Genomic DNA, 12,903 nt, shown 5'->3' with positions numbered 1-12,903 from the left:
GATCTTATCTACCTTAGCAAAGGTCTAAAAATTAACCACCAGGTCATGTCTGTGCATTTGCAGCTAACAAAAGTCACTGGTATCACCTGAGCAACATTTTGCCATATTTAGTAACGTTTCAGACAAAAACAAATTGGTATCGGCTAAAATCGGAATCGGCAGGTCAGGCTTTTTAAAATTCTGTAATCTGCAATCGACCAAAAAATTTGCAATCAGTGCATCCCTAATTAATAGCTTGAAGCCTGGACATAGGATTTAGGTTTTTTGATATCACTAATGTTTTCCAGTATTTTCAAATTCCAATAAACTTTCTAAGTGAGCTTTAAGACACCTGTGGTTAGGTTTAGCCTGATGAAATAGGTGAATATTGACGTCTGTACAGCTATGTGTGCTTGAATCAAGTTTTTGTCCCAATTCCTGTGTGTTTTGTGACATCAGGTGCGCCGCAGAAGTGACGGATGGCTCGCAGTACTTTGTGTTGCTGATGATCACAGATGGCGTCATCTCAGACATGGCTCAAACTAAAGAGGCGGTTGTCAATGTGAGCATTCACAACTCAGTTCTTTAAACGCTCTTGTTTGGGTCTATGTGCTAATAGAACAATGTTATGTTTTCAAGCCAAACTGATTGATTAGTTGACTTTTTGGTTTGAAATGTTCTCTTTCAAAGCTTATCTGATGATGACATGGCACCATATCACTAAATATATATTGAAATCTTAGCATGAATAAATAATTTACATGCACATCGCATTTTACTCAGAGAAATAAAACCTACTGCTTGAACGTTAGGTTCATTTGAAGACAGAAAACATTCCAAAACAGATATTTATTGAGGGAAAAGTAACCGTACAGAAACAACTGGTGGCTTGGTAAATTTCACCAACTTCAAAGACTATTTTATGAGTACTGAATTGGTCAAAACTGGCTTTGTGTCATTTAAAAGTAATGAAACTAGAAGCTTTCTGATTTCTTACATAGCCATCTTCGCTCTGATGGTGTTACAAAAATACCTTGGTTATGAATTGCAGGCCTCTGTCAGATAGGACTTCACTGGGAATCCTGTGTAACCAGAAGACTCTTATCCAGGAGTTGTGCTGTCTCAAAAGAGGATGGGAGTTATCGGAGGAAAATCAAATGACAGTACTTATAAAAACGTTCTACATTGGTGAGAATGGCGGTAAAACCTCTGGACGCAGGCAGGCCAGTTCCAAAATCCAACATCTAGAGTCGCATGAGACCAAAGGCTCTTAGGTAGGGGAAGGGGCTGAAGGAGACCACCAGGGGGCTGACGGTGGGATTTACTTCTGGCTGAGACGTACTCTTAGGCGTCCTTGTGCAGAGTGGTCCATCAAAACCTCGGCCTGACCAGAGTCACCCTCTGACCAGTTCTCAATGCAGCAGGACGTAGGATGGGATGTAGGTCTTACATTAGCTGATTCTCAAAGGTTCAGTAGAACTTAGCCTGTTTGTTCAGAGTTACACTTCCATCATACATTAGTTTGGCATCTTCACAGTTTTGATTCTGATTCAGCTAGCTGTTGATAGTCTAAATGATTAAATACTCCACGTTTTGCCAGCTACTAAAGTTGTTGTACGACTGTAATAATTTTCCAACCGTTCATCTGAAAGCTCATACTGGACTATAAAGGGAAGTCTACTGTGACATCAGCCACAACAGTAGAGATTTTTTTACCAGCTGCCACTGGGTGTCGGTTTGAAAAGGACAAAAAAACAAACAAACTACAAAACAGTAGCAGGGGAAACAGGACGTCAAGCTGGAACTGAGAAGCACGACAGGCAAGATTAACCAAATATGAATTTGGTTTAATGTCTTTGAGTCTACAGGCATAACTCTGACTCTGTGTGGATTGTATGCTCACATCTTGTTTTAAAAATGACTAAAGTTTCTGGGTTGTCTCATCATCATTCCAGCTTGGAAAATGAACATCGTCAACGATTAATTTAAAAGCCAAGCGAAGAAGACATTAATGCCCATGAGTGTATGGGCTACCTGATCTGAGGGGAAGCAAATACCTCTGATTGACATTTGATCAGCATCATTAAGGCTGTCTGACTCCATTACGTATGAAGGACGTGACAGAGCTTTGTAGGAGGGACTTTGACTAAGCCTTTCTTAGCCTGAGCTGTGAGGAGATTCTGCTGGATTAACGTTGCGTTTATCTTTTACTAGTTTTACAGGGATAAGGTGCATGAGGACTATTTAAAAACTATGTGGGAAAATGTTGAACACTACACTGTGTTCCAAATTATTATGCAAGTGATATTTTCTCAGATTTTCTTAAATGCAAATGATGGTCAGTAGATTTTTAAAGTCATGAACTATTACAGTATAAATTAAATTTTACTGAACAAAGCTCCTCAGTATTTTTTTCAAAAATAAAAAACTCAAAATGCTCTGTTCCAAATTATTATGCACAGCAGATTTTCTAAACATTTTATGGATTATAAAGAACTGCAAACATTCATTCTTTGAATGTGCAGCATTAAGTGTTCACATGTACTAAAATCAAAAGCTACTTCATTGGTGCATTGTCTTGGTATAGATGATTTTGCTACTGAAGGTTCGGCTCTTTGTTTAAACCATGAAAGAAAGTGACCAGTCAGAAAGTCCATATACTTTGCTGAGGTCATTTTCACACCTTCATGGACTCTGAAGGGGCCGACCAATGATTCTCTCCCCATGATTTAAGCCCACAGCATGACTCCACCACCTCCTTGCTGACGTCACAGCCATGTTGGGATGTGGTGGCCGTCCACCATCAATCCACTACTGCGTCCATCTGGACCATCCAGGGTTGCACAGCAATCATCAGTGAACAATTAATCTTCATGTACAGCAGGGCCCACTGCCACCGTTTCTGCTTGTGAGCTCTGGTTAGGGGCCCAATAGTAGCTTCATGCACTGCAAGCCTCTGGAGGATCCTCCACCTTGAGGTTCCACAGGCTCCAGCAGCTTCAAATAACTGTTTGCTGCTTTGTAAGGGCATTTTAATAGCTGCTCTCTTAATCCGATGAATTTGTCTAACAGAAACCTTCGTCATTATGTCTTTATCTGTAAAAACCATCTTTGTTCTCAATCAGCCACAAATCTCTTCACAGTACGATGACAACGCTTCAGTTTTTGTTAAATATCTAATGTTTTCATATCTTGTCATACGGCACTACACTATCTGATGATTTTCGTCAGCAGAGATCCTTTCTCTTTCCCATATTGCATAAAACCTGTGGCCTGATTAATAATGTGGAACATCCTTCTTCAGTAGATTTCCTTTAATTGAGCTCACCAGACAAACTAATCAACCAGCTCTCTGAAATTAATTAGAGTGATTCAAAGAGCCCTGACACACAATAAAATCTATAAATTTAATAGCACAACAAAAAATTTAATCTTTATGACACTTTAATCCAATTTGCATAATAATTTGGAACACGGTGTAAAATGAAATAACCACGTCGTAAGTTGTATGTAGCCATGTCATGATAGCAGATTTTGCTGGATGATAAACAATTCCATTAATTATTATGATAAACGATAATATTGCTGTTTGAGACCATTTTCAAATAAGATAATGATTATGGAGTAATATTGTAAGTTCAGCCTCTCAAAGACCAATGAAATTTAATTTAAGAAAAAAAAAGAAAAATATGGAAATGGAAAATATTGTAAACATTGAAAATAAAACACGGCAACCAAAGATATTAGATTAAAAGCACTTACAAGCAAAACCAAAAGTAAAATGGATTATGAAGTCTCTGTAAACCAAATTGGCCTCAAAAAAGCATTAATCATCAGAATGTAAATTATTGAGCTCATTGTAATTTATCATGCGATTAGCTGATTACTTATTGTGACAGGCCTAAACATATATAGCACGTTAATACACGCACACAACCAATAGGAGTTTTTCTTTTGGAATTAGCAACGTACTTTGAGCTAAATTTTACTTTTGAGTTTAATTTTTGCAAACTTCTTTTTCTTTTGTACGAACACCGTCTTCCCTCTCCCTCTGCTCCTTCCGCAGGCAGCGGCGCTGCCCATGTCTCTCATCATCGTGGGAGTGGGCCCTGCCGAGTTCGACGGTAAGCACGCGAATGTCTGTGTGAACGGCGCTTTCTCAGCCACTCAAAGCCGGCAGAATCATTAGACATGTCACCGTTCTACTGTAAATCCTCCAGCCAGCTCGTCTCAGCTGCTCCCACTGTCAGTCATCCACACCGTTTTTACAGAGGCTCTGGTTCAGACACGAGCAGACAACATGTCAGCCATGTAGAGAGATAAATAAAAGCAAAAAACAAACGTATCTCCGTGGATTGCTCCAGGATATTTAGAGATGTTTTCTGTCTTGCAGCGTTGAAGAACAAAAACTCTCCAATTTGAGCTCCATTTATGTACAGATTGATTTCTGCTCCGGTTTCCTTCCAGTATCATGTGCCACCAGGAAATGTGGTAAAGTTAGACTGACCATGCAGTGGAAATCATACGCTGTAAAAAGAAAAAAGAAAAGAAAAACAAAGTCTTTAATTTATGGTAAAATGCCGTATAAATATGAATTTTACCGTAAAATTCTGGCAATCACAACTGCGGGCATTTTAAATGTTTTTTTGTTGTTGTTGTTGGGTTTTTTTTACAGTGTCTTATTCCAAACACAATTCGTCCACCATTTACTGAAGAGGTTTTAAAATGCAAGTGAAGGATGCCTTAAGACTTTCGCGCAGCTCTTTGTCTCAGTCATCAGTTTTCAGCTTTCTAAAAGCTGAAAACTGCTCACTTTCTAAAAAGTAAAAAAAAAAAAAGAGCATAAATCTTCCTCACTGCTGTGTTTGGTTGTTGCTGTTACATATATTCCTCAGCACTATATTTGGCTCGGCCTGACGGTTTTGCGGATTGTTTCGCTGCCTCGCGTGTGTCTAAGTTGGCGACTGTCGGCGCGTGAAGAGCTTCAAAGGCCGACGCGCGGCGCGGAAAAGAAGATGAATCACACGAGCCTCTAGTGAGTGGAGATTCTCTGAGCTGTAGTTCTGTCTGAATCGTCTACCTGGTTGAACAGCTCAGGTTGGAGCAAAGCCCTTCAGAGAGCACCGTGTGGGAATCTGCCTTTAAAATCGACAGTAGTTAACCCTTTCATCCCCTTCCTGCATCTGATCGTCTCTCTGCTGCTTCAAACTCGTCTTCTAACCTGTAAAGTTAAAACATCTGCACATTTCAGTGAATTGGAATGCGTTCCAACGAGTCAACAGCCTTGCAGCGGGTGTTAAACACATCTTTCTCTGTTAAAACTGTTTTTTTTTTTATCGTCCTAATCTGAAATGTGTCCTTTGCCGAGAGCAGAAAATCGTGACATTTAACAGAAAGGAAAGAAAGCCAAGTCAGGTTTATTTGTATCACAGATGTCGACAACGAAGCACGTCGAAGTGCTTTACATGCTAAAATTGACACAATGTACAAATAAACAACAACAAAAGAGAACATGACAGCGGCAAAAAGGAGCAATAATGAACAGCCTGCATTGTCCTTAAAAAAAAGCACTTTGTCATTATATCTCTTTGACAAAGTTCGTCAAAGAAAATGATGCTTTTAAAGATACAAGAAAAACGAACAGAAAGGCCAACATCAGTCACACAGATTTTGGAAATATTTGTAACTAATAATCAGGTCCAGAGTGGGCCCCATTGGTGTGAAGAGGAAAGGCAAGAGTGTAGGATTGATTTTAGTAACTAAATGTTGGGACAATGATATGCTCCGATAGAGAGCCAGCTTTACAGTTATTGAGAGAGCAAGTGGAAGGGAAACGTTATGGATTTTCCAGGCTCATTGTGCCATTTTTATAGCACAATCAAGTAACTATGTTACATTCAGTTGTTATAGAAATGCCGTACGTATCAAATATAACTTAAAAGAAATTTGACTTTGCAATTTAGCATCTTGAAATTGGGCCCTCGCTTTCTTTAAGAAGCTCCTGCTCTTTCTGACAACGTTTGTCTCGTTAAGCCGTAACGTTCTCAGGAGCGTCGCACTGATGAGCTCGTGGCTCCTTCATTACTCCATTAAGCTTCATTTAAAATGTATTTCCAGTGAAAGAGTTAGTGCTGGAAGCTTTACTGAGTGGAATAAAAAGTTTCAGCTAGCGTACATGCTGCCGTCCGATTTGTTACGGCAACAGGAGGTTTCGTGCCTCGTCTCGGTGGGCGTGGCTCGAGCCGCACGCCCTTAAACCTCCTGGCTCAGTTCCTATTGGTTTCCTGTGCACTCTTCTTCCTCTCTGTCCTGGCTGTGTCCTGAGCCTCGCCGTCCTCCTATCACATCCTTTTTTCTCCATCCTTACCTTCCTGCTTCTTCGTGGACGAGCAATTCTACACAACCTGATTATGCTAATCCTTCTCCAATCTTATGAGATCTTCCCTTCCTGTGACCCATATTAGCTCTAATAAAGTTGTTTTGCAGGATGTTCTCCTGCGTGCGGAGATGGCCGACTTGTCGTCGATATGGAGTCTTTATTGATCCCTGGGGCTGCTTTCATGGCTGATTAGCAGCCTGGTTTCATTCCGGACATTTTGTTACGGCTTGACTACAATGGGGGAAATTCATGAATTTGCTCGACGACGACAATAGTATCTGAATTATTATAGCTCTGTATTTAAAGAGGTTGCGTAACATTGAATGTGTTATTAATAGTGACGTAAAAGCGGACTCGCTTTTACTAGAACACTTTTACGCCAACTGTTTGATGGGTCAGATACACTCAAGAAACAGTGACAGCAGCTCAGTGGGGGTCCAATTTCGTTTTCTGTCATGGGGTCCAAAATTCCTGGCGGCGCCCCCGTGTGTTCATAAACAGTAACTGGGCTAATAATTGCCCTAATCATTTTTTAAATTGTTATTTGTAGCAAAACCATTCAAAAAGACTAATTTGCAACCATGTAACAGTTGTTACAATACACTCTTATTATTAAAAGGTTATTAGTAAGGAACAGAAATATCTATCTTTTGTTGTCTTCACTGACTGACTTGGACTTTTTTGGTGAAATTAATTCATTGTTTTTGCCCTGAGGACAGAACAGTCATTTTAATTCTGCAATATGTTCACTTGTCTGTAAGAAAGTTCCAGGGCAGCATCCTGTATTGTGCCGTGTTTGTTGTTTGCAGCGATGGAGGAGCTGGATGGGGACGAAGTCAGAGTGTCCTCCAGGGGACGATTCGCCGAGAGAGACATCGTCCAGGTGCCGAAGAACTCAAACACTTTGCTTTTTCACCGCATCTGTTTGTTAAAAAAATAATTTCTTTAGTTCTATTTTGTATTTCCAACATCATGACTTCAACCATCCAATAAAAAAATATATATATTATTTTGTAACTCAAATGCGTTTTCTTTTTGTCCATGTTTGAGGATTACATGGCTCCATCTTGGGTTCATATTTCATTTCAATCTTCCAAAGACTTTCTTTTATGATCTTGGCTATAAATTTAATTAAATAATTTTGTCCCAAACAGACTGATAAAGCATGGTAGAGAGCTTTCCCCCTCCATTTTAAACATGTTTGTGAAGTAAAAAGCAAACGCAAGCAAGTCACAAAAATCGTTTTTATTCACTTTTGTAGTTGTCTTCGCGGTAGCGGGGAAAAAAACCTGTCATCCTCAAACTCAGAAATGTTTCCTACACAGAGAAAACTTTGAGTTTATCTGAAATGGAAGGCAAAAAAAAAAGAGAAGCAAGAACAGATGATTCTGATAGAGAATTTAATAGTTAGCAAATGTTTACCAATGTCAAAGCATAATTAACCTTTAAAGCATCAGGATTTCAAAACTACTAAACTTTTCCACCATGCTGCTCCTATAATAAAGTCCTGGTTAACAGGAAGTCCTGGACTGTTTTCTCTGAGGTGCTAACCCTATCAGTTAGCAACTTCTTGGCTTTTTTTTTTTAACAGGAGATTGCTGAAAAAAATTCTGTACCAGTCACGTATTTCTTTTACATTTTGCTCTGATTTCTGTTAAATGCCTTTAGTAGACTAAAGTGTGCTAATAGGTCTTTATTATTATTATTATTATTATTATTGTTTTCTTCCAGTTTGTTCCTTTCCGGGACTACATCGATCGGTCGGGTAACCAGGTCCTGAGCATGGCTCGGCTGGCTAAGGACGTCCTGGCAGAAATCCCCGATCAGCTGATGTCTTACATGAAGAGCCGGGGGATTGAAGCACGACCTCCGCAGCCCGCCACCTCTGACCCCAACTCTGACCCCAACTCTGACCCCACCAGCACTGGAACTACAAAGCAGAGCAACACTCGTCCCTGACTGAGAGCAACAAGCAGTGAAGAGCAGGAGCTAGCTTGAGCAAATGGCCGTGTGTGTGTGTGTGTGGGCGTGTGTGTGTGTGTGTGTGTCCACTTCTGCATGCATGTGTGAGTGTGTAAGATGTGCAACTTCAGGGTTGGTTGGCATAAACCAAATCAGTAAACTGAGCCTAAAAGAGAGACAGCGCCTCTTTTCCGTTTTCTACATCTGAGGTGTCAGGGTAGGAGGTAGGAGGTCAAAACTTTTACTTTATTTCATTTTTTTGTTTGTTTTTTTTAAGGTCAGACTTCTTCAGCACCTACAAAGTGAAACATTCTGCCAGCGCATCACACAGCTCAAATAATTCATTTTGTTCGGTTAAATGTCCGTCAGACTTCAGGTCTGCAGCTGCTGCTGTCTTTGGTAACTCCTGCAGAGCCTGAGACGCCTCGATTGGTTCTAGCAGCAGAACGTTTGTCTTCGTCTGGATCGTTTCATCTCAGGGTACTCCAAACGTTTGACACGAGCTAAAATCAAAGAAGCGAGGATCGCTTAGAGAGGCGTTGTCTCGCCTGGCTGCTGGTTTATCGCCGTTCATATCACACTGGTCAACAGCCAAAAAAATGTCTTTGTGGTTTTTTTGTCAACTGTTTTAGGGTCATTTCGATGAGCTGAATCCAGAAATCACATTGGTTTTGCTCCATCAGGTCAAATTTCTGAACTATGGAGCAACATGAGCATCAAAATGCATGATTTGTTCTCACATCTGGATCGGTTTGCTGAGAATCTGGATCAGTGAGTGATGAGCAGGAGGAGAGACTCCATCAGGACAGAAAAGAGACGGAGAATTTTACACAATGAAGACGAAATGTTCAATTCACATGTACTTACCCTTATCAATGTTTATTTTTTAATTTAAGGAAATCCAAGTTTGTAATATTTATTTAATACACTCTGTTAGAAAACATTTCTTTTTCTCCAAAGACCTTTTTTTGGATGAGAAATATTAACAGAAGTGATCTGATAAAGTCACAAAAATATCAATTTAGTCAGAAGATCAGATTTCTCTAAATCATATTAGAATAAAAACCTGATTGAGAAAAATGGATGTCACTTTTGGATTCAGCATTGCAAAATAATCCTAATTCAGTTGAAAAAACCCAGACAACTTCCAAAAAAATATATTTTTGTAACCCGGTGTTATTGAGAAAATGAAAGCTGGATATCGATCTCGGTCTCCCAAAGAATATTAAATGCTACCAGAACAGGAAACCTTTTATTCATGTAGGTAAATATAAAATCAGTTGGGTTTTTTTTGTGATATCCAATTTGAATTATAAAGTAATATTTTTAATAAGAAATTATTGTTTGTAGCCAGGTGAGTTATCAAAAAACAAAAAAACCCCCCGATACAGTGCGTTATGTCAAACAGTGGTTGTTTAAATGCACCCTGGCATAATTTCCCAATCTAACACAAAACCTGCAGTTTGCAATATCTGTAAAGAAGCGTGTCAACTTTTGATAAACTGCAAAAACACAAAATCTCACCACGTAATTTTTGTGTAGTTTTTAGTTCAAATATCTTAGTCTGCGTGAAATAAGAAAAAAAAACAAAAACCTATAAGTAACTTTTCTAGAAGATATAGGAGCTTGTTTTAAGTAGATAATTACTTAATATTGATGAAAAAGTTCTAGATCCATTGGCAAATTATTTCACTAATAACATGGGGAAAAATGTCTTGTTGTAAGCGAAATAATCTGCCGGTGGAACTGGCAATTTCTTACTTTTTGGAGGTCGTCAATCAACAGATACTTACATGTGAGGCCAGTCTAATTTATCTCAGCAAAGGTATAAAAATCAGCCGCTGTCCTCTTCTGCTCTGCTGTGAAAGAGGTTTGACTGTTAGCTCCGCCCACCAGGTCATGTCTGCACGTTTACAGTTAGCAATACTCACCCCACTGATGCAGACTCAGCGACTTTCTTGCTATATTTAGCTACAGTTTAGACAAAAAAAAAGAAGAAAAGGTATTGGCCAAAATCAGAATTGGCAGGTCAGGCTGCTTGAATATCGGTAATCTGCAATCAGTGCAAAACTAAACATAATGATTCTAGTCAGTGTGCTAATCAGATCAATATACTGTCTTTTTTTAGCTGGGCTGATGATTCAACACAGTTGGAATGAAGTTAGCGAGTCAGTTTGTGTGAAGACAAAAAAAATACTGATCCACTTAATGAATTAATATACACATAACGACTGTATTAATTGTAGAAACAAAAACACAAAAAATCTCAAGTCAAAATTTTCAAAGCAAAACTTTCCACCATAACTATTTTTCATTTACTGCTAACTGCATCAGCTGAGTTTGTTGTCACGGTGTAATCGTTTCTTCTGATTTTTTATTTTATTTTATTTTTTTAAATCAACCCAGATCTCAAAGGAACAGATTATATGTTTAATTATACAACAGCAGCCAAGACTTGTTCCCGCGTGTTTTCATGGAACAGGAGCGTTTTCAGGTCACCGTGTAGAAGCAGAGCGAGTCTAAACGGATCCCACACGGACAGGGCGGGAGGTCGCTTCCAACGACCTGACCGCCCCAGAGAGCGAGGGATGCAGGGCCCCATCGCAGAGCAGATTTGAACCTCCCTCTTCCCCGCTGCTCCTTTGTCTAGACCCGGTGTGGGATAGTAGGGATAAATGTTGCATGAGGCCGACGCCGCTGTCTCGAGCACATCCCGCTGTTTGGAAAACGAACAGGGTCCCGGTCGAACCTTTCCGACCAAAACGCCTCACGTGTAGCGGAGGATGAGAGGACAGGTCCGGGCCGCTTTTATTCACTTCAATTTTCCATGAAGGAAGAAGAGGGGATTTTTTTTTTTTCTTCCCCCCAGCTTTTGTTGGGTGCCATGAATTATTCACAGAAAGTAAGCTACTGCTTAGAGGAGAGAGGAAAAAAAGCCTCCATGTTTTGTTCTGGTGACCCTGAAGAGCTCAGTGCAGAGCAGATAGCCGGAGTGCATGAGAGCAGAAACAGCACAAACACTCAACCTTAGGAAGTGTTTTTGGTCTGGTTTCTACTGCAGGTGTCTTAGTACACGTGAAATAAGACAAAAGTAACTTATACGTAACTTTCTGGCAAGACATAGGAACTTGCTTTAAGTAAATTATACCTTAATGTTGATCAAAAAGTGCTAGTATTAGATCAATATTAAGGAATTATTTACTTAAAACAAGCTACTATATCTTGCTGAAAAGTTACTTATTAGTTATTTGTGTCTTATTTAAAGTGTACTAAAGTATGTGCAGTAGAAACTGGAGCAAAAGTACCTGAAACGTTACAGTGTTTTTGCAGTGATGCCCTCAGATTAATTTACAAACCTCCACTGTTTGCTTCGCCTTTCGTTCATTTTTCTGCAGGTCTTCTGTTGCGTTTCTGCGACCCAGAAGTATCTGAACATCCCACTGCCTCTCGCAGAAGTCCCAGTCAGCGTGTCGGGTTTAAATCAATCATTAACGGAGATGGTTTGATGCACAGCTGGTGATGGGAGAAATTAAAAGAATTAGTCTAAAATCAAAATTGTTTGAGGTTTTACTCGTATTAAATGGGTCTGAACAGACAAACATTTGTGCTTTATTCTCATAATCAACTCTCTCTCTCTCTCTCACACACACACACACTGGGAGAGAGTTTCAACTTGATTTTTCTATTCAGTTTTCTTCTTAAATATTATCAGCTTTCAGCAGAGGGTATTGTTTTCATGCAAAGTGTCTCAGACGGAATTAGACTCTTTCTGTGCCAAGCAGAGGAAAAACACTTTACTACTAGATTGGAACGAATCGCCGTCCTTTATTAGCTAAGCTGTACTACAAACTGGTGTTCTGATGTTCTGAGTTGTATTTTTCTATCCAAATCAGCTGCAGATAAGATGAATGTTTAGCTTCATTTTAAGATTCTATTAATTTGAAACACTATTAATTAAAAGGAAAAGTCATTTAAAGCCAGTGATATTCTGGTGAACAGAGAAAATATTTTTCTTACAAAAATTATTTAGAATTTATTGAGATTTCATTGGCAAGCTGGACCCATTTTTATTATCTTTTTTTTTTTTTTTTAAATCAATTTTCAGGAATCCATTGATATTTAGTTTTTACTTGTATTTCCCCACATTCAAATTGAAAATGTTGCATTTAGGTCTGTTGTCATGGATTCCCACCACCCCTTTATTTGTACATGTTGCCTCATTAAGATCCAAGATTTCAAGATTTCATTTACAAGCAAGACCTGTTTTGATCGTTTTTATTCTTATTATTTTTTATTTTTTTTACAAACACATAAACAATTAAAAATTCGAACACAATTAAGTTGTCTGCTAAATTTCGAGCTTAAAACAAGAACATGTTTCATAAGATGATTTTTCTTTTTGTCTTAAAAGAAACTGGAAATGTCCCCAAAAAAAAGAATCGGAGTGGACAGCTCCTGGACGCTCCTGACCGAATAGAAAAATGTTTTTTCCGAATTCTGGTGGTGATAACAGAACCTTAAAAACTGCATGTCTGAGTATATCTGCGCACTGAGCTCTGATAGGTTTCCTCTTACTGTGAAAG

General features: G+C 39.1%; 1 protein-coding gene across 2 annotated transcripts in view; it reads left to right on the top strand.

Annotated features, from left to right (window-relative positions):
• The window catches only part of LOC114135173 (copine-9-like), a 50,624-nt gene extending 42,128 nt beyond the window's left edge, over positions 1 to 8,496 (top strand). For both annotated transcript variants that reach the window (XM_028002184.1, XM_028002183.1), the window contains 4 exons: positions 439 to 541; positions 4,046 to 4,103; positions 7,168 to 7,241; positions 8,090 to 8,496. In XM_028002184.1, coding sequence (XP_027857985.1) covers positions 439 to 541; positions 4,046 to 4,103; positions 7,168 to 7,241; positions 8,090 to 8,317 — 463 coding nt within the window. In that variant the 3' untranslated portion in view covers positions 8,318 to 8,496. The remainder of the gene's footprint in view (positions 1 to 438; positions 542 to 4,045; positions 4,104 to 7,167; positions 7,242 to 8,089) is intronic.
• Positions 8,497 to 12,903: the final 4,407 nt, after the last annotated feature.

The sequence above is a fragment of the Xiphophorus couchianus genome, chromosome 20 (genome assembly GCF_001444195.1).
Source record: "Xiphophorus couchianus chromosome 20, X_couchianus-1.0, whole genome shotgun sequence".
NCBI classification, from domain to species: domain Eukaryota; kingdom Metazoa; phylum Chordata; class Actinopteri; order Cyprinodontiformes; family Poeciliidae; genus Xiphophorus; species Xiphophorus couchianus.
Note: the sequence above shows the minus strand (reverse complement) of the source record. Positions and strands in the feature narration are given on the sequence as shown.